Source organism: Cygnus olor, chromosome 4, assembly GCF_009769625.2.
Source record: "Cygnus olor isolate bCygOlo1 chromosome 4, bCygOlo1.pri.v2, whole genome shotgun sequence".
Classification (NCBI taxonomy): domain Eukaryota; kingdom Metazoa; phylum Chordata; class Aves; order Anseriformes; family Anatidae; genus Cygnus; species Cygnus olor.
In genome coordinates this window covers 19,999,138-20,024,642 of record NC_049172.1, presented here as the reverse complement: position 1 = coordinate 20,024,642, position 25,505 = coordinate 19,999,138, and the positions used below count along the sequence as shown (strand labels likewise).

At 36.1% G+C, this 25,505-nt stretch overlaps 1 protein-coding gene across 1 annotated transcript; it reads left to right on the top strand.

Annotated features, from left to right (window-relative positions):
* Positions 1-2,765: 2,765 nt before the first annotated feature.
* LOC121070063 (coagulation factor XI-like) lies at positions 2,766-25,221 on the top strand. Its single transcript, XM_040556674.1, has 16 exons — positions 2,766-2,823; positions 4,829-4,991; positions 5,696-5,802; positions 6,753-6,912; positions 7,479-7,588; positions 10,077-10,236; positions 10,810-10,919; positions 11,024-11,183; positions 11,312-11,427; positions 11,797-11,971; positions 13,874-14,049; positions 14,344-14,439; positions 15,757-15,896; positions 17,451-17,607; positions 19,648-19,727; positions 25,166-25,221. Exons 1-14 carry the CDS (start codon positions 2,766-2,768, stop codon positions 17,604-17,606), a joined length of 1,887 nt encoding a protein of 628 aa, XP_040412608.1. The 3' UTR covers position 17,607; positions 19,648-19,727; positions 25,166-25,221.
* The last annotated feature ends 284 nt before the right edge of the window (positions 25,222-25,505 follow it).

The following is a 25,505-nucleotide window of genomic DNA, read 5'->3' as shown; positions in this document are numbered from 1 at the left end:
TTCTCTTCAAATAGCCTTGCTGCCTTAGTTTTTAGTTTTACCATCACATCCAATTGATGCACACATAGATGTACTTAAAATGGTATATGGTTTTGGAAGGAATGTGATACATAAGTTTGAGAAGTGCTGCTTTAAGAAAGTCTTCTTTTTTTTTTTTTTTCCCCTCACTAGTTTGCTTGTGAAACAAACAACCAAGATTCCTTCTCCTTAGACAAATTTCTAAAATACAGATAATGGATTATGGAAACAAAATCTTACAGAAGCTTCTGATGATTTTATATGATTGCATATTGATATTGTATGATGAGAAGCATGGTCTTGGTGAAATTTGTTATCAATCTTCCCTGTTTTTTCTGCCCATTTGAACTATATGACTTATTTTTCCAAAAGTATTTGGGCTTTCTTTTTCTTCTTCTTCTCTCTCTCTCTCTCTATCTTTTAATGAAGTGTTAATGAACTGAAATAACACCGCACAATATCTGAGTTGGAAAACCCAGCTGAGAAATGAAATGAAGAAATTAAAAGCCCTTGGAGAGAAGTTTTAAAACCTTTGTGCCACGAAGTTAAATGCACCCAAATAACCACAAAATTTTGATAGAATACTAATGTAGGTTGAGTAACACAAAAGCTTGTTTTGGTTGTAAATATTCAGATACATGATATTGTTTGTGATTTCATTCAGGAATATGAGAATTCTGTAGCTGAAAGGTGATAATTTTTCCAGAAGTGTAAGGGATTATCATCCTTTTTGAGCTGAGGAAAGAGAAACTAATTAGATAGAGAGCTGGTGGTGGTATTTGCTGGGGACAGTGCAGCGTCCTTTCCCAAAACTGTTATCCCACAGTACCTCTGCACCCTGTGGCCAAATCTGTGGAAAATCTGTTCTGAGCTGAAGAATGTCAGAGCTGTTTAGGCATCGTAGTCTCAAAACACCTCATCTTGCAGGAATAAACTATCAGTGTGTTTTGCAGTAAAGCCTTCCAGCACTCTCCCTTGTCATTGTGGCACACTTAAAACAGTAAATAGCACTTTAAAATGAGGGCTGTTGTGTTTGAGCCCTCTCCTGCAAGCATGTGATGGCAAAGCGAGCTGATACATGGGAGGGTGCAAAGGCTCTTTGGGACAGTTCTTCCACTGTAAGCAGGAGGACTTAGAGGCCTCACTGATACATCGGTCATAAGAAAATCATTTCAACCATCAGCATGCTCAAAACGATCACAGTTGGCTGAAATGTTTTGATCTGGACTCTTTTTGACTCGAACATATTTATCTGTCTTGCTAGCATATTCAGTCTAAAAGAAAAGAGGAAAAACATGGAAAAGGTTTTCCCTTCGGCAATTTCACTTTGAAATGATACATGTTTTTTATTTATTTTTTAATTGGAAATTTATTTCCCTTTGTCACACAAGTTAAAAAGAATGCTGGAAATCAAAACCGGTGATTTAGATCAGCTTTAAATTAAGTTTGACTGCTTGTTGGTGCACTTACATTTCATATCTATGCAAGCAGTGTTTTTTTTTTTTTTCTGGCTTCTGGCAAACTGAAGATATTGTGAGCTGCATCTAACAACAAAAGAGAAAAGGAGTGTAGCAAGGGCCACAGTAAAACTATCTGGAAGATGCATACAGAATAATTTCTGCAGAGGAATAAGAACATGAAATGATGTTAGGGAAAACAGCACAGAATACATAGCTAAAGGATATGCTGTTTGCCAAGGGAATGCCTGATGAAAATGGTATAATAGTAAGAAAACACAGATGATGGGTCTCCCCTTGGTTTCATTTGTTTCCTAGTGGTGTCATTTACACGGACCTGAGACGCCATTCATACTGATCTCACACCAATATTCCCTGTTAGCTCAGGATTTACTCCTGAGATTAATACTGTTATAAGCATGAATCTCATTTTCTTTTTTTATGTTGGTTCTTGTGGTAATAGCAGAGGCTGGCTGCTCCAAACCTTTTATTTAAAAATGTCATCAAGAGGCAAAGGCTTAGATGGTGTTAACCCTGCACTTTGATTTCAGTGCAGTGCTGGTTATACGCACTCTGAAAATGCAGCCCAAGGTCAGTAACAATATTGACAGAATGAGCACGCATTCAAAGTTCAACGTTAAAGAGAAGTTAGTATTGCAGGCACAGTAATATTTAACACAAACTGTTTTTTTTTTTTTTTTTCCCAGTGGAACATAAACCTTATCCGTTCATCCAGACCTACCGTATATTCAGGTATGTAACACCTGCAATTGATATTCATTGAAAGGTTTTCGTAACAACAATGCAGTGTATATTGGTCTATTTGTGGATTATGTTGTGTGGCTGATTTGAGTCTTTCTCAGCTTATGTTTAGCATGTAAAAAAAAGAATATAGAAATAAATTTAAAATCCCTATAACATGTGCCAGAAGTGGTGAGCGTGAGTCATTTGTTTATTGCATTGATAATAATATCCATTTAACTACCAGGACAGAGTCAGGATTAATGATATTCTGATGGAATTTTGCTCTCGGTCTAAGTAAGAATAAATATGCTGATGTGAAACAAAGCAGAAATTCTCCAAGCACTTATAAGCTTTACTGCTTCTTGCAACCATAAGTAAAGGACTAAACCTTTGTTGCTCTTGTGTGTGACTGCATTTATGCTGTAACTGCATATAATTTTGAATCAATAGCATAAGATTACACATGATATGCATTGGGGTACTTTATAAAGCTAAATATGCACCATCTATTAAAAATATCCTAAGAATAATTTTGTGTTTTTTAGGATGATTTGGATTTATCAGACTTTTTATTTCATTTTCTTACTTGCTTCAGTTTACGGTGGTAAGTCAATATATAATTCCTAAGACAGGTACACAGAGTAATGTAGCTCATCTGGAAGGGGAGATTAAAAAGAGTAATATTCAAATGGCCTAAACATTTTTATGCAGAGTGAGTAGAGCTACAGAGCAGCATGATTTTGGTGGGGGGGCACACAGTCCTAAGTGCAGCCTGGTCCTGAGAGAGTGGGGTTGCGCTCAATTAATTTTGGGTGACTCACGGAGGATGGAAGTTTCTAATTAATTTTTCCATCCCTGTGATAGGGATTGAAGTTTCTAATGGGCTTTACTGACATTTTTCTTCCAACCCCCCCAAAGGTTTTCACCTTGCCCAGTGCACCTGGGACCATACTACAGGCAGTTTTCTGTCAGACCAAGGCTGTATCCGGCTCTTCTCTGTGAAATCAATACGATCTTCAGAAAGTGCTGTACACCCAACAGCAAAGCTAACAACATGGGCAGCCAATTAGGAAGGGAGCTGCTTCCTCCCTGCACAAATTAGTGCCCTGTAAAGCTGGCAGTGATTTGTGTTGGTGCTGGGGTGCATGATGACTGTGTGTGTTTTTCAATGTTAATGATTTACTTTGGTTAGCAAAAGTCAAACTACAAAAATTGCTTTGCACTTCCCTGAAGTTCCCTGTGCTGATAAATTATAACTAAGGCCTAACACAGATTTACATTCAGTAATGTACTAGCTGTTTTCTCAGAGGACAATGAGGTAATGCAGCTTTTTAGCAAAATCTCTTTGACAAATGTACTATTATTTCAGAAATATTTTACCCGGATTAAAATCTCAGTAGAACTGAAATCTTGGAACATTTCTGAGGCTCAGGAGATAAATATCTTTATTAAACCAAGGTATTCAGAGCTGGCATAGTTTTATGTGGTATTAAAAGTCAAACATAATATTAAACTCCATGATTTTTTTTTATTTTTTTATTTTATTTTTTAGGGCGTACTAGTTTACATTAATAGATGGTAAATAAGATCCAAAATTTCTGATACATCAGATAATTTCAATAGTCTTTTCATTTTACTTCATAAATAATTTAAAGTTATCTGAGTAATAGAAAATGCTTTTCTGTTAGTGGCAAAGTTGGGCAAAGAAATTCTATAAAAATAATAATAAATACCAGTTTTTAAATAAAGGTCATGAAAATATCTACACCAGAAAATTCTGGATATTTATTTATTATTATTCTGGATATTTTAACAAGGAGATCTGACAAATTCCTTAATTTGGAAAGAAGGGAAGGGGTTGCCACTTATGTACTTTCATTCCAGTCACATGGCTGTGCAGCGAGTGGATTTTATTAGAGAATTCAATATGGGATTGATGAATTCCTGAAGATCTGAGGTGGTAATCCAGTTTATTTGTATTCTAGGAGATTCTTGAGATATTGCTCCTGGATCAGTACTTTTGTTGTTGTTGTTAAGAAGCAAGTCAGATTGGGTTTGAGGCAGATTGTAAGGAAGCTGGAAGTATCTAAAACACTGTGAGCCATCGAAGATAAACACAGTGGCACTGACTGTGAATCTGGCCTCAGAGCATCACTCAGCAGTAGGACAATCTTCACATACAAGTTTCTAACTCTCTTTGGTCTCTGTACATCCTCCTGGTTTTCCTTTTAATGGTTCTTTATACTGAACTGCCTTGGAAGATGCTTCTGCTGCTCCTGAGATCTGCCATGAGTGGCACTTACCTCATGGCCTCATGGCTGACCCTGCTGCTAGGGCTTCTGTCACTGCTCAAGCTGCCCTGCTCCAGCCTTGGGTGTGGGGTGTGAGAGAGGACAGAGAGACCCCAGAGAGTTTTATTTCTACCAGGCTGGAGAGCAAGGATGAGACTCTCAGAGGAATGGTTCTACTCGCCCGCCTTGCCCTCTTCTCCTGCCAAAGGAGTCAAAAGCATGGTCAATGTCAAGAAGGGGCAGTGGCTTCACCCTCTACTGATTAACTGTCCATACTCCTATCTCTAATAATTTACATATTTTGTTATTCTATATCAGAATGTGTGACTCAGATCTATGAAAATACATACTTCCAAGGAGGAGACCTCTCCACAGTTTTCACACCAAGTGCCAATTACTGTCAAATAGTGTGTACTTACCATCCTACCTGTCTGCTCTTCACATACTTGCCAGTGACATGGACTAAAGATCCTGCAAAGAGGTAAAATGCTCGTATTCTTGTGGATTTTGCTGGTGTCCTGTGATAATGTTAGGAGCTCAGTAACATTTTGACAGAACACAGGCATGCAGAGAAGGCTACAAGGTTGCCGGGGAAGACAATGCCATGCATCTTTAAAAATGATAATCTAGAAGAGTATTTGCTGAACTTTGGAAGATTAAATTTGGCAACAGCTAATCTTTCACACTCACATACCAATCCTTCCAAGGAAATAGCACCAGCAGTGCACTCCTTCCTCTGTGCCACTTATTTATTGCTGAGGGACAATATGACCAATTTTATGTCTCCAGTGATCCCCTCTATTGCACCCCTCTCCCCCATTCATTCTCTTTAGAATATTTTTCTCTTGATTTAGTGTCAATAGCCTGAGATGAGGCTGCCTTCCCTCTCTGTGCCCAGTGTGTTTCTTTCCTCCTAACCCAGTTACAAGTGGTGGAACAGGGCTGTGCTTCTTGCTTGAAGGAGACCTTTTGGAGCTTCCATATATACCACATATTTTCATCTGCCACCAAGCGTGACAGTGCCAACAGAGCAGCTGCAGTTCTACCCTGTCTTTCTCTAAATTGCATTTATTGTCTTCATTTTCATGTTGAGGAACAATAATCAACCTGCATTTCACCTGAGAAACTTTTAGGAAGGACTGTGTTATACTGCAAAACTGTGAATTGCTGCATTTTAAAACACAGGTTTTCCTGCTACTTAAAAGACAGTGATACTGAAATGTTGCCAAAAGTGGATATGGAAGGAGCTGTTTCTGGACATTCTTTAAAACAATGTAACATCAAAATTAGTGGTAAGATATAGCTATTCACATGTATGAATTTTATCATGTAGCAGATATGTTAGAAATTTAGCATTTTGAAAACAGGAACTGAGTTAGGAAGCAACCAAGCAGTGACTTCTATGTCTTTTGCTTTATCTCTTTCATACATGACTTAAAAATCTTCCACTGTTTTCAGCTATTCACTGCTAAGGCTCCACAGAAAGGGGGAGCGGGAGCTCCTGCTGTCACGGTTTCATTTGCTAGAGGCAGATATATAACTGATACCTCCAGTCGTAAAGATTAATTTAAAGAGCTAAATGGGTCCTACTTGATGCAAGTTCGCCATTGCAGCTTATTGATAGATCAGTTGTGTTTGCTTCTGACTGGAACGTGCCTTTCAGAGCATTCAGGACTTTTAAAAGCCTTTTCGTGCCCCATCCTGTTTAAAAACCCCACCAGGGTATGCCTTACTCATGTGTTCTGTGAAAAGACCCTACTGACCCAGAGGTGAAACCTGCATCCTGTGGGGGCAAAAGCTATGTCAAACTCCATGGTCAAAATTCTCCCTTTATGCAGTGTAAATTGAATCTTTTGGCTCAAATGGGAGATGACTGTTGCTTATGAGGATATATTTGGAGTTTTGAACTGCCATATAAATTTGGAAATAGAAAAGTATGTGTTTTAGTATTAATCCTGAGTTCTTGCATGATTAACTTCATCATGATCTTGGTGTAGGTAGAGGCAATGTCAAAGTCTGTCAGTTTTTCCTCTGCCATGTGGTGATCTGTTATGCCTACACTTCTGATTTTGTTACTAGAAGCATATATGAAGTGTGATGTAGCTGAAGTGAGCACAGGAAGTGATGTTAGGATTACAAGGGCTTTGCCATATAAACTGCTATCTTTTGGGCAGTTTGGGAAAAAAAAAAAAGAGAGAGTAGAAGAATGCTTTCAGAACTTTGTCTCTTTCTTTTTCCACAGCTTGCAGCCCAGATGTCCACATAGGTCTGGATATGGAAGGGGAAAATTATGATGTTACTGTGGCTGAGAGTTATCAACAGTGTCAAAAAAGATGCACCAATGATGACCACTGTCATTTTTTTACATATGCCTCAAAAACATTTCACAATGCAAGCTTTCGGTAAATACAGGTTTGATCCCTTTTCTTGGTCAGTGCTGTGCTTTAGTCAACAAAATGTCAACAACAATATCAGAGCAGTCTAGGGTGAATTTATTCAAGGAAATATATTTTTTTCCTTGACTGCTAATCCTTGTAATGTTTAATCAAACTTACAGGTAGGAAAATATCCGCAGTAAGTTAGCTTTCATCTGTCCATTGGTGAGAAAGACAAACTTGATTATCATAGCACTGAAAAAAAAATCCCTGGAGATATTCAAATGCAAACTATATTAGTAGGTGTGCAGCATTATTGCTCAGTTAAATCTTGCTCTGTTTATTGCTTACTGAAAATAGCATCATCAGTGCAACCAGAGACATTCATTTGTACTTGGACTATTTTTGAGCTGTTAGCCTGCTCAGTTTTACAAGTTAAACATTGTTCAGTTGGATCTGTTCCTCATTTGAAGGTTTTTATGGATACTGGAGGTTGCTCTGGCCCACGGTAGGAATTATGGAACCAGAAGATTGATGTAGACTAAGGAAGATGATCTGTTGTCTTACTTCTTTCTTTATTCTTTATCACTCAGTGAAAAATGCTTCTTGAAACATACCAGGTTAGGAACTCCAACCAGCATAAGGGTGCTTGATGAGGTTGTGTCTGGATTCTCCTTAAAGCCATGTCAGCTTTCTGAAATAGGTAACTAAAAATCTCTGTTGATTCAGTTTAGATTCAAGTGTTATGGATGATGAGGTGCAGTCTATCTCTGACATGATCAACGTTTCATTTCAAAAAGAATTACAATATTAACTTATTCTTGGAGTTACAGTTAGTACTCTCAGGAACAAAAGAGTTTTTAAATAATTATTTTTTTTCCATTTTATTATTATGCATTGCAAAAACAGTTGTCTGCTTTGGAGATTGAAGAATTCTTTCACTAGATTAGCCTGATGAAACTGCATTTTATCTTTGCATCATAGATACAAAAATGAAAGATAAAATCCCATCAAAGTCGAGAACAAGAGGAATATAAATCCTTCTAAATTCTGTTGGTATACCATATATGTGCTTAGAAGTTTCTAATGAAGACTTGCAGTTTTCTCATACAACTGCCTAATATGAAGGAACACTGTGTTCTGCAGGTGGTTTTGATAAAAGCACTGTCTGTGCTACTTCTTGTAATCATTACTCAGGCAAAACTCTTAGGAGTACAAGATCAGACTGTATGAATTATATCTTCTGATTCTTAATCAAAACATCTTCGGTTCATTTTGTTTGTTTTAATTCTACCTCCACCTTATCCTACTGTCTGGTATTTTCCCTTCTGAACAATGATGACATTATACTTCCAGGTAGCCTTATTTTAGTTCACAGTTAATGTAGTTTTCCCATACAAATCACTTTTTGTATTTCCTAGACTTGTTGAATTTTTCTTTCTATATCAACGTGTTTTATTCAGACTCTTTCAGTCCTACTGGAGGAATAATCTTTGGAAATTATTGAAAAAGTAGTTGATTCAGATCTTAAGAATGAGTGCACTTACAGAAAAATGAAGTATGAAGAATATAAAAGGAAGAAAAAAGGTTTGTAAAGAGAAGAAAATTTGGCTATTCTCTCTCTCTCTAAGAAAGGATGGAAGGAAGATTATTTTACAAATTGCTCCATTAGGAGAAACTAGGGAGATAGATTCATTGTTAGGAGAAAAATCACAGTACTCTGGAGAGTCCTGCTGATAGACTTTGAGAAGAATCAGAGGACTGTAGCATATGGACAAACAATATGTTATTAAGATAAAGTCAACAGACGCTTGAGACTTCGTCAAGGATATTTACGGTTTATGACAGTGGTGACATGACATTAATGATCTATCATAAATGAAATCAGAATTTCTGAATGCATGTGAAGTTCAGCCTCGTTTCTACCTGTCTTTTCTTGCTTTTTCTGTCTTGCAAGAAAGGCAAGAGGAAGGGAGAGAGAAGAAATAAATCATGAAATCATAGAAGCCTAGACAGTACTGTTGGATAACAAGGTCATCTAAAGAGGTCATTTGTCCTAATCCAAGACAGATCAATTCTACCTGTTCAGATAGAGGTTTGTCAAATATATTTGTAAATTTCAGTGTCATCTTCTGTCTTGTGTTGTAAATATCTGATATGGATTTACTTGAATATTTGTTCTACCTTTTCATTACTATTTAGGCTGACTAATCCTACATTGTTTATGTTCCAGCTTCATCATTTTAAATACAGATGCTGTACTTCCCCTTTCAAAGCGTTGGGAATCACAGCTATCCTCTGTGAATACCAAAAACTAAATTCTACCAAGAAACTTTGAGATTCCTTCAATCAGATTCTAAGAACACTGAAATCATCATTATTATGGGATTTCTCTATTTCCTGTTCTACCATGTCCTCTTCCCTCTGCTCAGTAATGCTAATGTTGTTGACCATCTAACTGCAGTTTGTTTCCATGAAGAGAGAGGCAGTTCTTAATCTTTTCTTGTGTCCTCTGTCATTAACTTTACTTCTTCCCTGAGCAGAACCCCAGCTCCTTTCCTAATGCTAATTGTTTGGAACTGAATAAATATTTTTCTTTTGAGAATTTGTTCCTTGCTGCTTGGCCTTTCATTTTGTGCCTTTGCCTTTCTGATTTTGTCCTTATGCACTCATGCTATTACTTGTCCATAGTAATTTGTCTTACATTCTGCCTTTTGCAAAGTGCCTTCTTTGAGGCCATTGAAGGTTCATGGGTTTGTGTCCCTAAAATCCATATTTCTGCTTTGAATATCATTTCCTCAAAAAGCTGTTTGCTCTCCTGAACTCTATTTAGTTTTTAACAGGGGGTCTTACCTACTAATTATCAGAATTTATTAACCCTTATTTTCTACTCCTTTTTTTTTTAAGTGTTGTTGTTGTTGTTTTGTGTGTTTCTATTGTGTAATTAATGTCCTGTATTTTTTATGTACTTTTTTTTTTTTTTTTTAAACTCATCAAATGATCAGGAGTCACATTAAGATCTGCCTCTCGCTTTTACTGCTTTTTTTTTTTTCTTTTTCACTTCTTTTCATTTTATCAGTCACAAAGGAGGGAAACTGTGAATAAAAATACAAATGAATGATCTGTAAACCTTAATATTCTGATGATAGAAAATCATTGGAATTTTGATACTCTGTTCTTCTTTTATACAGATTGTAAAACGGACCTTTTTGAACATCAAGAATTTTCAGGAATGAATGTTACAAGTTTTTTCACTCCCGATACCTCTGTCTGCCAGACTATTTGTACTTATTTTCCAAACTGCCTGTTCTTTACGTTTTTCACCAAGGAATGGCAAATAGCATCCCAAAGGTGAATATGAGAACTTTTAATTCTCTAAGTAAATATTAAAAACAAGCACCACCACAACAACAAAAAAACAAGAACAAAACCATGAAAAAAACAACAAACCTCAGCCTTTTATAACCATTTTATTATATTTATGGAAATTCTTGTTAAGGGGTTACTTTCAGTAAAACACAGCTTTTTTATGCGTTGTATTCGTACATTTATAGTTTCCTGTCAGCATTTCATCTGTTCTCTAGTGTGACAGGGGATCTTGTACTGTAGCTGCATATCTGGGATTGCTTTAATGACTTAAAGCTGAGTTTTATGAATTGTAAAGAGGCATCTGGTTTCCTATCTGTATTAAGTCATTTACTCAAAAAGATGTTGGATGGAATTAACAGTTTTGAAAGTGTTTCTTTTTACAGATTGAAATTCCTACTTTCATATCCGGTAGTGAGAGGAATTAAAAAACTACAGTCAACAGAAATCAGAGGTGGAAAGCACATTTAAGAAAGAACCATCCCTTACCTTAACCTAAAATATCAATTTTAGGATGTGAGAACAGATTCAGTTATTTTAATTTTTTTTTCATTTCAGAAATCTTTGCCTTCTGATGACCTCAACAAGTGGAACACCAGAGGCGCTTACGTTACGAGAAAATGCAATATCGGGCTTTGGTCTCCTAAATTGCAGAAGATACTTTCCTGGTAAATAATAAATAATAAATAAAAAATAAATAAATAAGAGTATGAATTTTGAATTAATGAAATTAATAGACATATTGATGCTTGGAACACACTCATTTTTACAGCCTGCAATTCTCGCACTTATGTGCATATGAATTTTTTGGGAGATGAACTCAATGTCACTTATACAAAAGGACACAAAGCCTGTCAGCAGGTTTGCACAGACATGATCCGCTGCCAATTTTTTACCTACTTTCCCCTCAAAGATTCATGCAATGTGGAAAGGTAAGATACATTTAAAAAAATGTTTAAAGATTTCTGAAAGAATCCTTCCACAAACTTAGGGAGGGGATATAATGGATGTGTTCTGTGTAAGAAGTACAAACTGAATCTTTGCATTAATTTATTGTCAGAAAATGTGAGTGTCATCTAAGAATGTCCTCAAATGGATCTCCAGTGGAAATACAACATGGGCCAGGAAGGATCTCTGGATACTCACTAAGATTATGTAAAAAAAAGGCCAGTACTGGTAAGTAAAGCTTTCATTTAAGAGAGACATTGTTTAACTGATTTTTGTGCAGAAAGCCTAAGCCTCCATATTTTATTTTTCTTTCTGAAAATTGGTTGAATTGAAATGTTAATGAGACACCTTGTGAAGTTAAAGAGCGTTCTGAAAAAGTTAATTATGCCCAGCCTGCACACTGTAAACACAGACAGTGGCATTGTGAACTTGGTTAAATTGGACTTTATGATCAAAAATTGTAAAGGGATTAGAATGTCTTATGTATCACCTTTGCAGAAGATCAGTCCCTATTCGCAGGTCAGCAATAGTCTCATCTTCATTTTTCATGGGCAAGTGAAAATTATTCTTAAGCACAGTTTCCAATTATTTCTGTAGTATGCATGCAGCATTCTGCAAGAACTATTAGGATAGTTGGAGGGACAGACGCTTCCCCTGGTGAATGGCCGTGGCAAGTAAGCTTGCATGTGAAATTGTTTCGTCGGAGACATCACTGTGGGGGCTCTATCATCAGTAACCAGTGGATTCTTACAGCTGCTCACTGTTTCATGAGGTGAGTCCTAAATGTAAATTTGAAAATGAAAATTTCATCCAGAATGTGAGATAAATTGAGATCCACCTTTCAGAAAAATAAATCTGCGTGACAAAAATGACTAGAATAGAATAAAGTATTTTGATGTAACCAAAATATGAACTTTTAAGGTAGACAATTCATATTCTTAACATAATTGGTACACCACACTTCACCCTTCATAACATAGTATTGTGCTACTAATGCTAAATTGTTTTAATGCATCTAGGAGATGGAATTCTAAACAGACACCAGATACCTACAGTAACATAGACATTTTCAAGCTTCACCAAGGAAAATCTGTTGTTAAGTATTCCATTTCACATACTTGAAATAATTATCTCAGAGATTTCTTTGTGGCACATAGGGAATAGTACCAATCTGATACCTTCAGCAGCAGGGTGCTCAGCAAAGGCCAGGACACACGTTAACCTCTAGGGGTCCACTTATGTTGCTTCTAGTACAAGAGCTACCTTTCTCTGAAGCATCCAAATACTAATTGTGCTGGTTTTGGTTAATTTTCTCTTTTCTATTTTTATCAATCTGTCAATCAACACTCTGATTTTAGTAGAGATTTCACCTGTAAGGAAAATATTTAGAGCATTGAATACTTAGAGGATAAAGGCTAATTTGCACAAACACATATAGTAAGTGTTGTTCATGACCACAAAATTGCCATCATATCTGGGTCATGAAACCACTTGTGTTGTGAAGAGCTGATTTAATCACCATTTCCCTTGTTAGATGTTCACCACCTGTAAAGCAGGTTGTCCTGTCATTTACAGAGTGAAAGTTGTAAGGCTGGCTGTATATTGATTCTGTGTGATGGGAAAAAGGGCACGGGTAACAGATAAAATGCTTCAAATAAGAGAGCATTGGCCCAGCAACATGGGCTGAAATCACGCACTTTTAGTCAAGCAGTGTCATACTTTAACCCTTCTTATTTCAGCATGTAGTAATGTTGCCAACATTTGGCTTCCAGTGACAAACCTTATAAAAGTGGTTAAGTGCCCTAAAGACTCTGAAAAACCCTGTATGTAGAATATCATTCTCTACCTGCTATCGAATGTTGTAGAAGCTACCAGTACTACAAAAGGCAAGGGGAAAAGTTACATTTTAAAATTAAAAATATGGACTGTGTTCATTAGAAACTATTAAAGCCAACTGATATTTAAGAATAAATAAATGAATGAAATCTTCAAAAATTTTGAAAAATTCATTTAAGACAGGTTTTTCATTTTCTTCAAAGCATGTACTAAAATTTTTATGTTGCCTTAATGAGAGAATATCACAATGAAATATCCCTTAAATGTACTCAAAGTAAAGTTGAAGTCATAAAGATTAACTGGAACTTTTCATATAGGTCTATGGTATTGCATTTTCTAATCTCTATTTACATTCATTGCAGTGTCTGACTAGACTCTACTTGAATTTGTATTTACAGTCCTATTTTGGTTACTACAAAAGCTGTTGTACTGGAATGAATGGAAAGAATCTCATTTACTTCTTCAGGGCTTGCATTAGGCCCTTGAAGGTAAAAATAATAGGAGAAGAAGAAAAGAGAAAATGAAAGAAGGCAAAAGGGGAAGGAGTGTGAAAAAGGATCAGGACACTGAGATTCCAAACATAAAAGAGAGGGGAGACTGATGTGGGGATGAAAATATAACTAGAAAATGGAACAAAAGAAATGAGAAGTGGAAGGAATGGAAGTGGAAGACAAACCTCTTTTTAGGTTTGAGAGTGTGAAAATACAAACGGGAAGAGTGACCTCAGTGCTGTTCACTTTATACTTGGGAGGGACAGAGGATGTTGGCACCTGCACACAAACTCTGAATAAGTGTAAATCTTTGCACCACAGACTGACTGTTTGCCTTTTTTCCTCAGTCGTCAGAATCCCAACATTTGGCGTGTTTATGCTGGTATTTTAAAACAATCAGAAATAAAAGAGGATACACCTTTCTTCAAAGTGGAAGAGATTATTATTCACCCTCAGTATACATATGCCCAGACTGGATATGACATTGCTTTACTGAAACTTGACAAGCCTATGAATTTTACTGGTATGTGGTGTATTTCAGAGGTATTCTGAAAATGTGCAGGATGATATAGGCTGGTTTTGGTGTGGCAGTTCATGAAAACTGGGATTGTTTCCCTTAATATGCAATTACTGGGTTTCATTCTGTTGGAGTTGAAAAGAAAATGTGTGGCTTTTATTCACATGACTGGGGAGATATCTACTATAAGGTACAAAGCATAACATGTAGGCTGTCTTCAAGGGCTATGTAGATTCCTATAAAACCTTAATATTGTAGCTGTCTCTACTAGCCAAACTAATATTTTAAATTGTATTTTAGATCTTCAACTACCTATTTGCCTGCCATCGAAAGAGGAAGCTAACATGCTTTATACTGACTGTTGGGTAATTGGATGGGGTTACAGAAAGGAAGGAGGTACAGATAAATATTTAAAGTGTGCTCTTTTATTTGCAAAAATTCATTGTGTTTAAACAAACAAACAAACAAACAAAACCACACCTCCCAAAATATGCTCTTGAGTCTTGAAACCAGGAATTGTGATCACAATCTACACAAAGAACATGCATTTGCTCATGGCTTTGTTTATATGAATCCATAACAGTCATCAGAGTCAACGAACATGAATATAAGTACTCCTATACTTTGATTCTCTACATTGTGTTCTCAGGCTTTCCTGTGGTAGGTAGATGAGCACTGCAAGTTGGCTAGTTTTGCATCACCTTTTATGCTTACAAAGATACTTCAAGTTATGAGGTGATATAGAGATAATAGTATAAAATAATAATATAGATAATTCATATATTGAGATATAGATAATAGATTTAATGGTGAACTGTGGGATCTTGAATTACAGTCTGCACATAACTCATGCTTGTTTTTGATGTGACTTTATTCATATGACTTCACTTCAACAATCAGAGTTAGAAGTATGTTACTTTTATGATTCTGAAGGTTGTTTATGGACAATGACAATGACCTTTGTGTTTTGATAGTATTTGATAGTAGATATGGTTGAACTACTCTGACCTTACCTGGAGGTTTGCCAAATAGCTGTTAGTTATCAAAGTCTGTTATTACATATATAGATAAAACTGCTTAAACTGAGTTCCCTCTTTTCCACGCCTTCCTGTTTGAGAGTTAGATTTCAATGTGAAATTGTAAAAAAAATTGACAGATATTGTCTGGGCTAATTTCTTCTGTTAATTTGTAAAAAAAAGGCTGCTCTCAAATACTTTTATTTGCTCTACATGGAAATTCCTTCATCCTGTAGACTCCTAGGATATGGAGCAGCACAGATTTGGAAATTGGGAGGTATTACAATCTTATTGTATTGCAACCCTATTGTAATACATTACTAAGAAATAATTATCAATAGTACAAAGCAATGTCTTTAATAGGAATACAGTCTCCAAGACTCAGAGTTCTGAAAAAGATACTCATATAGGGATTCACAGCAAATCACACAAGACTTTTGAACCTTTCCTGGTCGTAAGTCATACTGAGGTAACATGATGTTTTAAAAACATTCCAAAAACAAACAAAAACAGTCAACATTGTTTATTAACACACACACAAAAAAAGGGAAAACATCATCATGACTGCCTAATTGCACACTAAAAACAACTGACCTCTGACTTTGCAATGTCACTGTATGGAGATTTCTAGAGTTTAATTTTAACTTTTACTTTGCTAGAACTGGACACTTGTCTGATCATACCACCTATTGCATAGGTCTTGTAGAAGATATTCTTCAGAAAGTTACTGTTCCCCTAATGTCAAAAGAGGAATGCCAGGCAAGATACCGGAAGCGCAGAATAGATGACAATGTGATCTGTGCTGGCTATGATGAAGGTGGAAGGGATGCTTGCAAGGTAATGGAAAGAAGTCATATATAGTCATGTATTCCAAACATATGTTCATGTATATAATTGAATACCATAATAACGTTTAATTTTCATAACAAAAATATATTTATAAATAGAGCTGTTTAACATATCACTTTTGCTTGCTGAAAGCACTGATAATCAAGTTACATGGAGAATGCTTCTTATGTGACATCGAAATCCTCAGGGATATACTTTATGTGGCTCCAGATAAAAAAAACTCTGAGTGTATACGTATGTATAGACAGAGCACTCCTTCTCTAGTGTCTCCTACAAAGAGCACTCCTTCTCTAGTTTCTCCTACAAAGGGAACAAAGTTAACTTCCCACTTTGTGTTTCAAGTTAAGTATTGAGGCAAAATTCGTTAGTTTGCTAAGAATTATATCACTTTTCCTTAAAAAATAATAATGGTGAAGAGCAAATAAAGGAGAGAATAAAGTACAAATTCTCACTCTCGTCCAATTAGGGAACAAAACAGCATTCCTTTAAAATATGGGAAATCCATAGAGAGCAAGTATAATATTTCAAAACATTTCTCCAGTAACACAGATTTCCTATGTGATGTTTTTATTTCTTGATATGAAGCTTATTTTAAAGCATCCACTATCCGTAATAATCCAGAAGGGAGGGTGCTGGAAAAGGGCAATGGAAGGCTAAAGACAGCTTGAACAGACTGGTCTGTTCATTATAAGAATTGAAAATGTCACAGCAGTGTGAGGTCAGTGAGCCAAATTCTCTGCTTGAGAGTAAACTCATGCAATTCTATTAACTTAAATATTTTGAGTTAATTATGATAAAAATAAATTTTGTCTGATTAGTAAGATATATTTTCAATTTAAACATTTAACAGTTGTGTTCTATATTTATGCACTGTTGTTATTATCAGTATTGAGTATTCAGGAATAATAATTCTTGGAGCTGGAAAGTAATTTTTCCTTAATGACAATTAATCTTTCTTTATCTGATACAGCATAACAGAACACGGAGGTGATGTTATAAGAAAATAACACGCTTGTTGTCCCAACAGTTCATAACAGCTATACTAAAGAACCCAGTGTTCAGAAAGATCAATTTGAAATAGGAAAAGAAAACAAATGTGTTTTATCCCAGGGAGGACAGTCAGTCAAACAAGATAACACGTACAGAACTGAGATTTACATACCAAAAACAAAGTTATAAGAAAAAGCATTGGCAAATTTACTACTTTTCTCATTTGTTGAGGTAGTCTTTATTGGGTGTTAAATCAGTGAATGTAGCTAAATCAAAAACAAACAAACAAACAAAACCGCAACAGTTTTGAACCTTAAAGGAAAGTGGAAATAATTTGCAATGATTGGAACGTATTTAGAAGTAATTTTACTAGATAAACAGAAAAACGTCAACACTCTCTGAAGCAGCTATAAGTGAAAGTAATTGAACTCTAGGCAGTTATGCTGGTGCTAACACTGAATGATACTGATTTTTATCAAGGCTTTCTTTGAGAGAGAAGTACTGATGAGAGCTGTTCCTTGTGTACTCTTGTCTTTTTCTCCTGTGACACAGGGAGACTCGGGAGGACCACTGTCATGCAAGCATGAGGAGGTGTGGTATCTCGTGGGCATCACCAGCTGGGGTGAAGGGTGCGCTCGCCCCAGGCAGCCGGGTGTCTATACAAAAGTTGTTGACTATTTAGACTGGATTCTAGAAAAAACTACATAGTGTGAGTGTAATCTACTGGCTCGAAGTGATGTCATGGAGTAACAACTCCAGGAGCAACGTGATGACGTGTATTAATGTTTTTCAAATGGTGTTTCCTGTTAGCTTGAAACATAAAAGACTTGATTAAAGAAGTAGAAAAGCAAGAATAAAGGAACTTTACAGTTACTAAATAAAAAACAGTAGTAAAAATAAACTCTTTCGTCATTGATTTGGCTAAAAAAAAAAGAATAGACGTGAACCATTAATTTCTTTTGTCCTTGATAGCATATAATAATCTGTGGGACTTGTTCAGTGGGGCCAGGGTTTTACAGTTTAATTCAGTGATGGCAGGAACTTCTGCTCTTATGCAAAAATAACTTACATTAAAGTTGATTAAGATAAATTATTAAAAGGCAATGAAAATCTGACCTGGCATTACTAGTCAAAAGGTTCAGTGAGAACTGAAGAAACTCCCTTAGTAACAGAATAATTTTCTTTGTTTCACCTTAAAAACGTCAAGACAGCTCTCTCCTGTTTCTTTTTCTCCTTTTTCTCTCCTTTTTTTTTTCCTTATTTTTAGTCAAGTAACAAATATGTTTCATGGCCCAAATTAACACTAATATGAGGAACAGCAGTCAAAAAATTATTATTATTATTATTATTTTTTAATTGTAAGAAGCAGTATTTCATACTGGATCATAAAGAAAGGTACATTTCTCTTTTGCTTTTGTCTTTGGTGAACTTCATGACCTTGTTTTCTAATCATATACATTACCTTAATTGCTGAAAATATATTGTAAATCTCTATTCGTGATTGCCGCACAACCACAGTGAGTGTGTTGTGGAGGTCAACAGCAGCAGAGTCTTTAGGAATAAATGATGTTATGAAATTCAGAATGTTAACTGAATGGAAAAATAGTCATCAAGCTGCTGTAAATGAGTTCAGCATTTCATTTTTTTTGATGTTTTGTTTACAACTAACACTGAACAAAAATGAAAAGAGGTACAAAAAATTGTACCTAACTGTACAAAGAGCCCCTGCGGTCAGAGTGTTTCCTGGGACAGGCAGTGCCACAGCTGTATTCAAAAGGTGTTGGGCTTTTTTTTTGTTGTTGTTCATTTTTAAAACATACACATTCAAAGCAGGGATGAAAACAATCTAGATATAACAAGAGGCTAGAGGGAATGGTGGTGCTGCAGGCACATCTAGGGAAAGAAGAGTGTTGCCTTCCCTTCTCCTCGTAGTGGACTCCCAGGGACATGGTCTTGAATAATCAGTGGTGTACAGTGCTGGAGGCCTCCTGCTTTTGGAGCCCCCATGCTGGCTGTAGGTATTCAGGGGGTCAAAAGACAAAGTCTGGCATGCAATAGGAGAAACAGATCAAGGGGGAGAGAGAAGGCATTCGTCAACATGCAGAAGTAGAATGGGAGATAAAGGTGGGGGCTAAAACTGTCTTCATGCTCTGTTTAATCCAAGCCTGGTTTGAAAGGTCAGCAATCCTCAGACGTTGTCAAAAACTCAGATACTTAAATAAGGGAATGGGAATGAGTAAGAAAAGAATTGAAAACATAAATGCAGCCAAAACAAACAAACAAAAAACCGACCACATTTCTGGCATTCAAATGTGGTTCTGTCCTCATGGGGAAGCAGTGAAAGCTGCTAGAAAAGATCTGCTGAAGAAACGAAGGAAATGCTTCAGTGTGCAAACAGAGACTGAAACTCTCAATTAAAGATCATCTGAAGAGACCATCTGAAATCCTCATCTGCCAATGCTTGAGCTAAATTTGTTTTTGCTAAAGAGTACATGCAATGTCAAACTGATAACCTTTAATGCTTTCTTATAATGATGTTGTCAACAGCTTCTTTTCCAAATGTGCACAAAATGCAAGTCTGTAAGTTGTTTTTTTTTTTGCTTTGTTTTGTTTATTTTTTTTTCTTTTCTTTCATTTTGTTTTGTTTGTTTGTTTTCTGCTGTGAGATTTTCCAGCTATTGGAGTAATGAAGAGGAATAGCACTAACTGTGCTCTGCAGTGCTCTGGAGCTCCATATTTTGTTTCTTAGAGATGGACCTCGTGACAGCAAATTGCCAAAGGAAACTTAGCTCTTTCTGTGGAAGGGATAAGGGGTCTCAGAGACAGCAGGTATACTTCATGGCTAGCTTTTGACCAGATAAAATATCTTACTGTGATATATTTTAATCTAGAGCAGATATTCTTCAATGAAATTTTGCATCAGTTTTCTGTTCATCCACAGCAAATTTCTGAGAGCTAAAAGTAAGTAACAGGGACAGATTTTATGTGGAGAATGAGTGAGTTTGTGATAGCTATGTGTAGTTCTTATGACTTCATTTAAGAGGAACTTCATAAGGTAACACGTGACCTTTCTGTGCATTTATTCACCAGTGTAATATATAATTAAATGAGAACTTTAACTCATAGAAATGTATCAGTGTTAATAAGTGCTATCTTGCTTAGGCTTTCTGATATCAATAGGTAGCTTGCCATAAATGAGAGGCAGTTCATCACCTTTATTTCATCTCCCTTCTCCCCTTCTCATCTCCGTCCTTAGGGAAACAAACAAACAAACAAACAAACAAAAAAACACAGAACATCTCTCAGTCTCTCAGTCTCATTAAAGAAAAAATTGGCCTTCTACTTTAAATCTGCCTCTGTTTATGCGCTTTAGTTACTTTAGTTGTTGTTTAGATTAATGGTGAGTGCCTCTTGCAGAGTCTTATATTCAGCTATTTAGTTATAGTGAAAATCAATACAGATCATAATCTCACAACAGATTGGCAGAAATCTTGCAAGGGGCAAGTACCACTGATGATGTGCTGAATGGCAGCATTAGTCTGCCCCGAGACTGTACAAATAAGGTCCCTCATTTTAGAAATTTATAGTCTTATTCAGGCACAGATGAAACACTTTATGCAAGTAGAGATAGTCTGGAGGGCAATTTGTTCATCGTAAAATAAGGCAGGCTGCAGAGCTGCTAAAGTGGACTCTTCAGCTTGTAATAGCCTTCTTTGTAATCATTTTAATAAGATTGTAAACCAGACAAAACTAGTTTCCCATTAAATTGGTGTTGCATTGTGTTTTCAGTCATTGCTGTTGCTTTGCCTTATGTCTGAGACTGAAACATGTCTTGGAAGTGACCTGAGCTAGTTTCTAGGAAGAAGACATGATGCCTCTCATTGCTTCTGCACAGAGAAATTAAAAATTCTTAATGGTGAAGATGTACAGAGGCCAACAAGATCTGTGCTTCCACGGAAGGGCTAAAGGGAATAATTTGTTATAAGCTTTTAGTATAAGCTTTATTTATTTTGTGAAAAAGGATTATTTGGCTGTGCTGAAAAATGCATCTCAGATGCTGAAAGCTAAGGAACCAAAAAGAATGAATGTAATTCATGGCAGCAGCCTCTATAGTAGGAAAACCCACTCAGTTAAATTAAAATGTGGATTCTTAATCCCTGCCTAATTTCCAGTGTGTATGGAGTTTTCTTTGGAAAATTATTGCTAGATCATATAATTTGTGAAATATTTGCATTATAATATATTAAAATGCTTTTCCATGTCAAATAGAGGGCAACATTAATTTTGCTCTTTGAACAATAATAGCAGACGAAATATTGACCATTCCTAGTCAAGCATTTTCTGGAGTAGTAAATTATTAAATTTTCCTGTGGTTTTTGTATTGTAAATTATTACAGATATTTATAGATGTATTATATATATTTACATATATATTATAGTTACTGACAAGTATTGTATGGTATAATGAATTGTTTAGTAAGAGTTGTGCAGTGAAGATGTAAAACTTGTTTTGCATCTTCTTACCGTTTTTTAATTTTCACAATATTCTAGAAGAGAGCAGGAACTATTATTGCGAAATTAACAAGCAAAATAAGAATCAACGCAAGATGATGAAAGACCAACCCAAATGTGTTCATACTGGGAACCTGAAACAGAAAACATGATGGAGCACCTAGACATCCCTTCCTGCTCCTCATGGCCATACCTCAGGACTTAAAGATTAATGAGATATGGTGCAGAAATGTGCTTAATTAATGCTTAATTAGTGCTGCACTAATGTGCAGAAATAATCTTGAGATGGTGAGGTGCAGTGGCTTCCCATGGAGGACAGAGAGAGGGAGTAGAAGCAGAAAGACTAACGTGTGTCAGCTTACAGCTGCTTCTCTCTTCTGGACTTTCTAGGATCTGTCTGTTTTGGCAGATGTCTTGAAGCCATAAAGCTGTGGCCGACCATGGAATGCAGCTACTTTTCTGAACTATCTTTTTGTGAGAAATGTAGTGAACAGTGAATCAATCTTGTACAAAGTGCATATTGGATGAGTTTATATAGCAACTGAAACAACTATAAATATGAAAAAGAAATTAAATAAAGAAAGAGGATGTATACCTCTTTCCAGTAAAGGTATCCTGCATATATACAGAAAGATTAGTATGGCTCTGAGCAAGCTTCTGTATTCTTCACAGCATGTTCAGCTAAAATTTCAGGGAAAAAGAGAAATGTTTTGATGTATTCTAAAACGTTTCAAGGGTTTTGTCACTAGGTGGCACTTTTGCTCTAATTTGTCTTATGTTCAGTCACCATGGTGAGAAAAGGAACTTGGTTTAGTATATCTTTTATCAGAGTATGTTCAATAGATCTAAAAAATATATTTTAATTCATATATCTACAGCTGAGAAATAATAGTAAATGATTACATTAGCATCTTCATTTGTAGATCTCAGAGAGTTCACAGTCAGTGGATATGTTTAGCTCCACTTTTCCATGTAGCACAGGGAGATTAAGAGACAGTAGCAAATGAAGACTGACAAAATCAAGCTCAGGGAGGGCTATTTGCCCACAGTTCCCTGCCTATGGAACTCTATGCTATTTCGTATTCTAATAAATATTCAACAAAACCATTGAAAGACACTGGAAAGTTGCTGAGCATTTTGTCTCAGTCTTGGAGGGTTTGACTCAAAGCCAGCTTGGGCACAGTGCAGTTATCTGCAAGAGTTACAGCAAGAGAATGAAGCAGTTGGTAGAGGACAGTCAAGGGTATAATGGAACTTCCCTCACTGGAAACATTTAGGGCTTGGTTACATCATGATGTAAGTGGCCCTGCCTTCTGGAGGGAAGATGGACTGGATAATCTTTCTTCTGGCTGCTGGTGCTGATCAACATCAGCAATACAAGATCATGGGTTTGTTGTTTTCTGCAATATACGTTATATTTCGAACTTGAAATATCATAATCAGATTTATTTTGTTCTATCTTCTATCCTGTTCTATAGATGGTTCAGTCCTTCCATTCTGCTGCAAGTACTAGAAATTTATATGACGAATTTTTTTTACTTTACTGGGGTTGTGTTTGTTTAGAAAGCTCAAGTCCAATTAAAATAATAATAATAATAAAAAAAAAGATAAGAAGACAAAATAGAGCATACATTTAAAGCATAAATTTAGTTGTGCTTGCCCAGTAAGTGTGATTTTTTGCCATTACCAGGAGAAGTCGACACGCTCTGCCCTAACCTGGCAGTGCAGGGTCTCACCACTTGTCAGTGCCTTGGTCCGAGCTGGCTGCAGCTTGGTTTAACAGCTGGGCAGGGGGCAGTGAATGAGCCCTAGGAATACCTCTGGTGGTAAAGAACCTAGGGAACCACTGCACAATTAAATTTTTTTTCTTTCTGTAGTATTAATTAAGCTTTTATGTGTTAATTAGACATTGTGGATCATTAAACTGTTAAAACACTAGCTGGGCTAGCAATATATTTTGAATGCCTGTGTGGTGTGTTCCCTTTTATCCATAACAAGGATTTCAGTGTGACATTAATTAAATGTAGATTCACTTTGGTTACAGATCCCTGCAAGGAAAAAGTAGAAAACAATCCCAAGGTGGTAGCATAACTTCAGTTTGGAGTATTGTCAGCCACTGATTGAAAACAAGAAACAGACTCCTTTTAAAACTCTTTTAATTGCTTTTGAGCTCTTATATTACTACATAATACAATGGAAACTCATCTCAGTTTGTTTCCAGGTGCTACATAGTAAAAAAACATTGGTAAAATAAATAACCCATAGTGTCCTCATAAATGTGGTTGATATTGACAAACAAAAATCATACTTGTCTTGTATTGATTATTTTTTAATTTTTATACGGAATATTCTGTATTGAATATTTCTTTTAGAGCTGCAGCTGCAGATTCATAGGAGTGGGTAGGAAGGTCACCTTTATACATAAAAAGTACATTTTTCTGTCTCTTGTGGTTGCAGGAAAAAAAGCTGAAAAACATGACCTATGGCCATTGTACAGGTTTACAAGCTACCATTAGTATTTGTAAACAGTTTTTCTGAAAAAAAAAATCCTCCTAATATTAAAGCTTTTTTCATTATTTCAAGAAATCTGACTCACAGCTGTCACATGTGTGGCACTGACAGTACTATAAAACCTTCAGACAAGATGAAGGGTAAATCTGTTGAACTAAAAATATAGGCCAAATCTTCCACCAGAACTTAAATTCATCAAATCTGACCTGAACTTCTTGCATTCCCTTTTATCTATAAAATGGAATTCTTAAAATGATTTAAGTAATCGACACTGGTTTCTCAAACATAAATGTGCACTGCTGAAATGCTCCAAAATTATAGCAGCATCAATAGATGGCTCAATGGCCACAGACGGTATGCCAGGATTTGGTGTTGCTTTTCCATTCCAGAAGTGATCTTTCTGCATCAACATTATCCAGACCTACAGAAAAAGAGGTAGGGTAATCTTATAATTAAAACTGGGATTTGAAAGAGGTGGTTGTTTGGAGCACATCACTTACTCTTTTCTTGCTTGAGGACTATCGCTTGTGATGCCCCTCTGCACTTCTTTGCTCTGGCCTGCCTGGGGGAAATCTGTGAAGTAAATCGTAGTAATAATAATGTTATATCATTAGGAAATTATATAAATGTTTTTGGATGCTGTTTCTGTGCTCTCAATGATGGAGAGAATTCCAGTTGCAGTATTTCATGGGTACACTTACAACATTGTGATGACCATCTACAATACTTTAGAGTAGACAAGATTAGAGAGAGTGAACTCATGCTTCTTAAATGCATTTTCTGAACACAAGGGGAACCCATGGTGGGATGATTCATGCCTGCCTGGTAAGCAAGACACATTTTTCAATGAATTTCTTTAACAACTTTATTACTTGAAGTTATTTGTCTCATTAAAACAGCCTATTAACTGTTGTATGCTTTGATGCAATGCAAAAGGTTGCTTTATTACGAATGCTAGCACATGCCATTGGATTTATTAAACCAAAATCTATAATATGCCCTGTGAATTTAATGAAAAGGATTTAGTATGCTTTTAAGAATGTGCTCTCTGGGTAGTACTACAGTATAGTCAGCCATTATGAATGGACTAAACTTAACTCAGAATGGTCCTCATGTATGAGACATTCCCCCATCTCTGATGAACTAAAAACTCTAGACATGGACCTGACTTGGATCTGCATGAGCATAGATCATTTTTCTAACTCTCTCTCTTTCATTCTTGTTTTGTTCATCTCTTGTTACAGTACTGCAACATATTTTAAGGAGGCCAGCTGGATGGGCAGTGCAGGGTGTTGATGAGGTAAGAATGATGTTTCAGATAGAGATACAATTATATTTCCATAAGCTAGACTGCAGGAACAAAAGAAACAAATAACATTTCAAGAACATCATATAATAAGTGATTCTACAGTGAAATGAATTATTTCTGTGTAGATGAAAGGAAAGTGACAGATGAATATAGAGGTTAAAGGAACAGGTTTTTCATATGCATGTGTTGGTTTCTTTGTCAGAAAGTAAAAAAGTGGTCTGTATATTTATTGTTTAGCAAATAAGAACATAAGTAGACTATCAATATTAAACTCA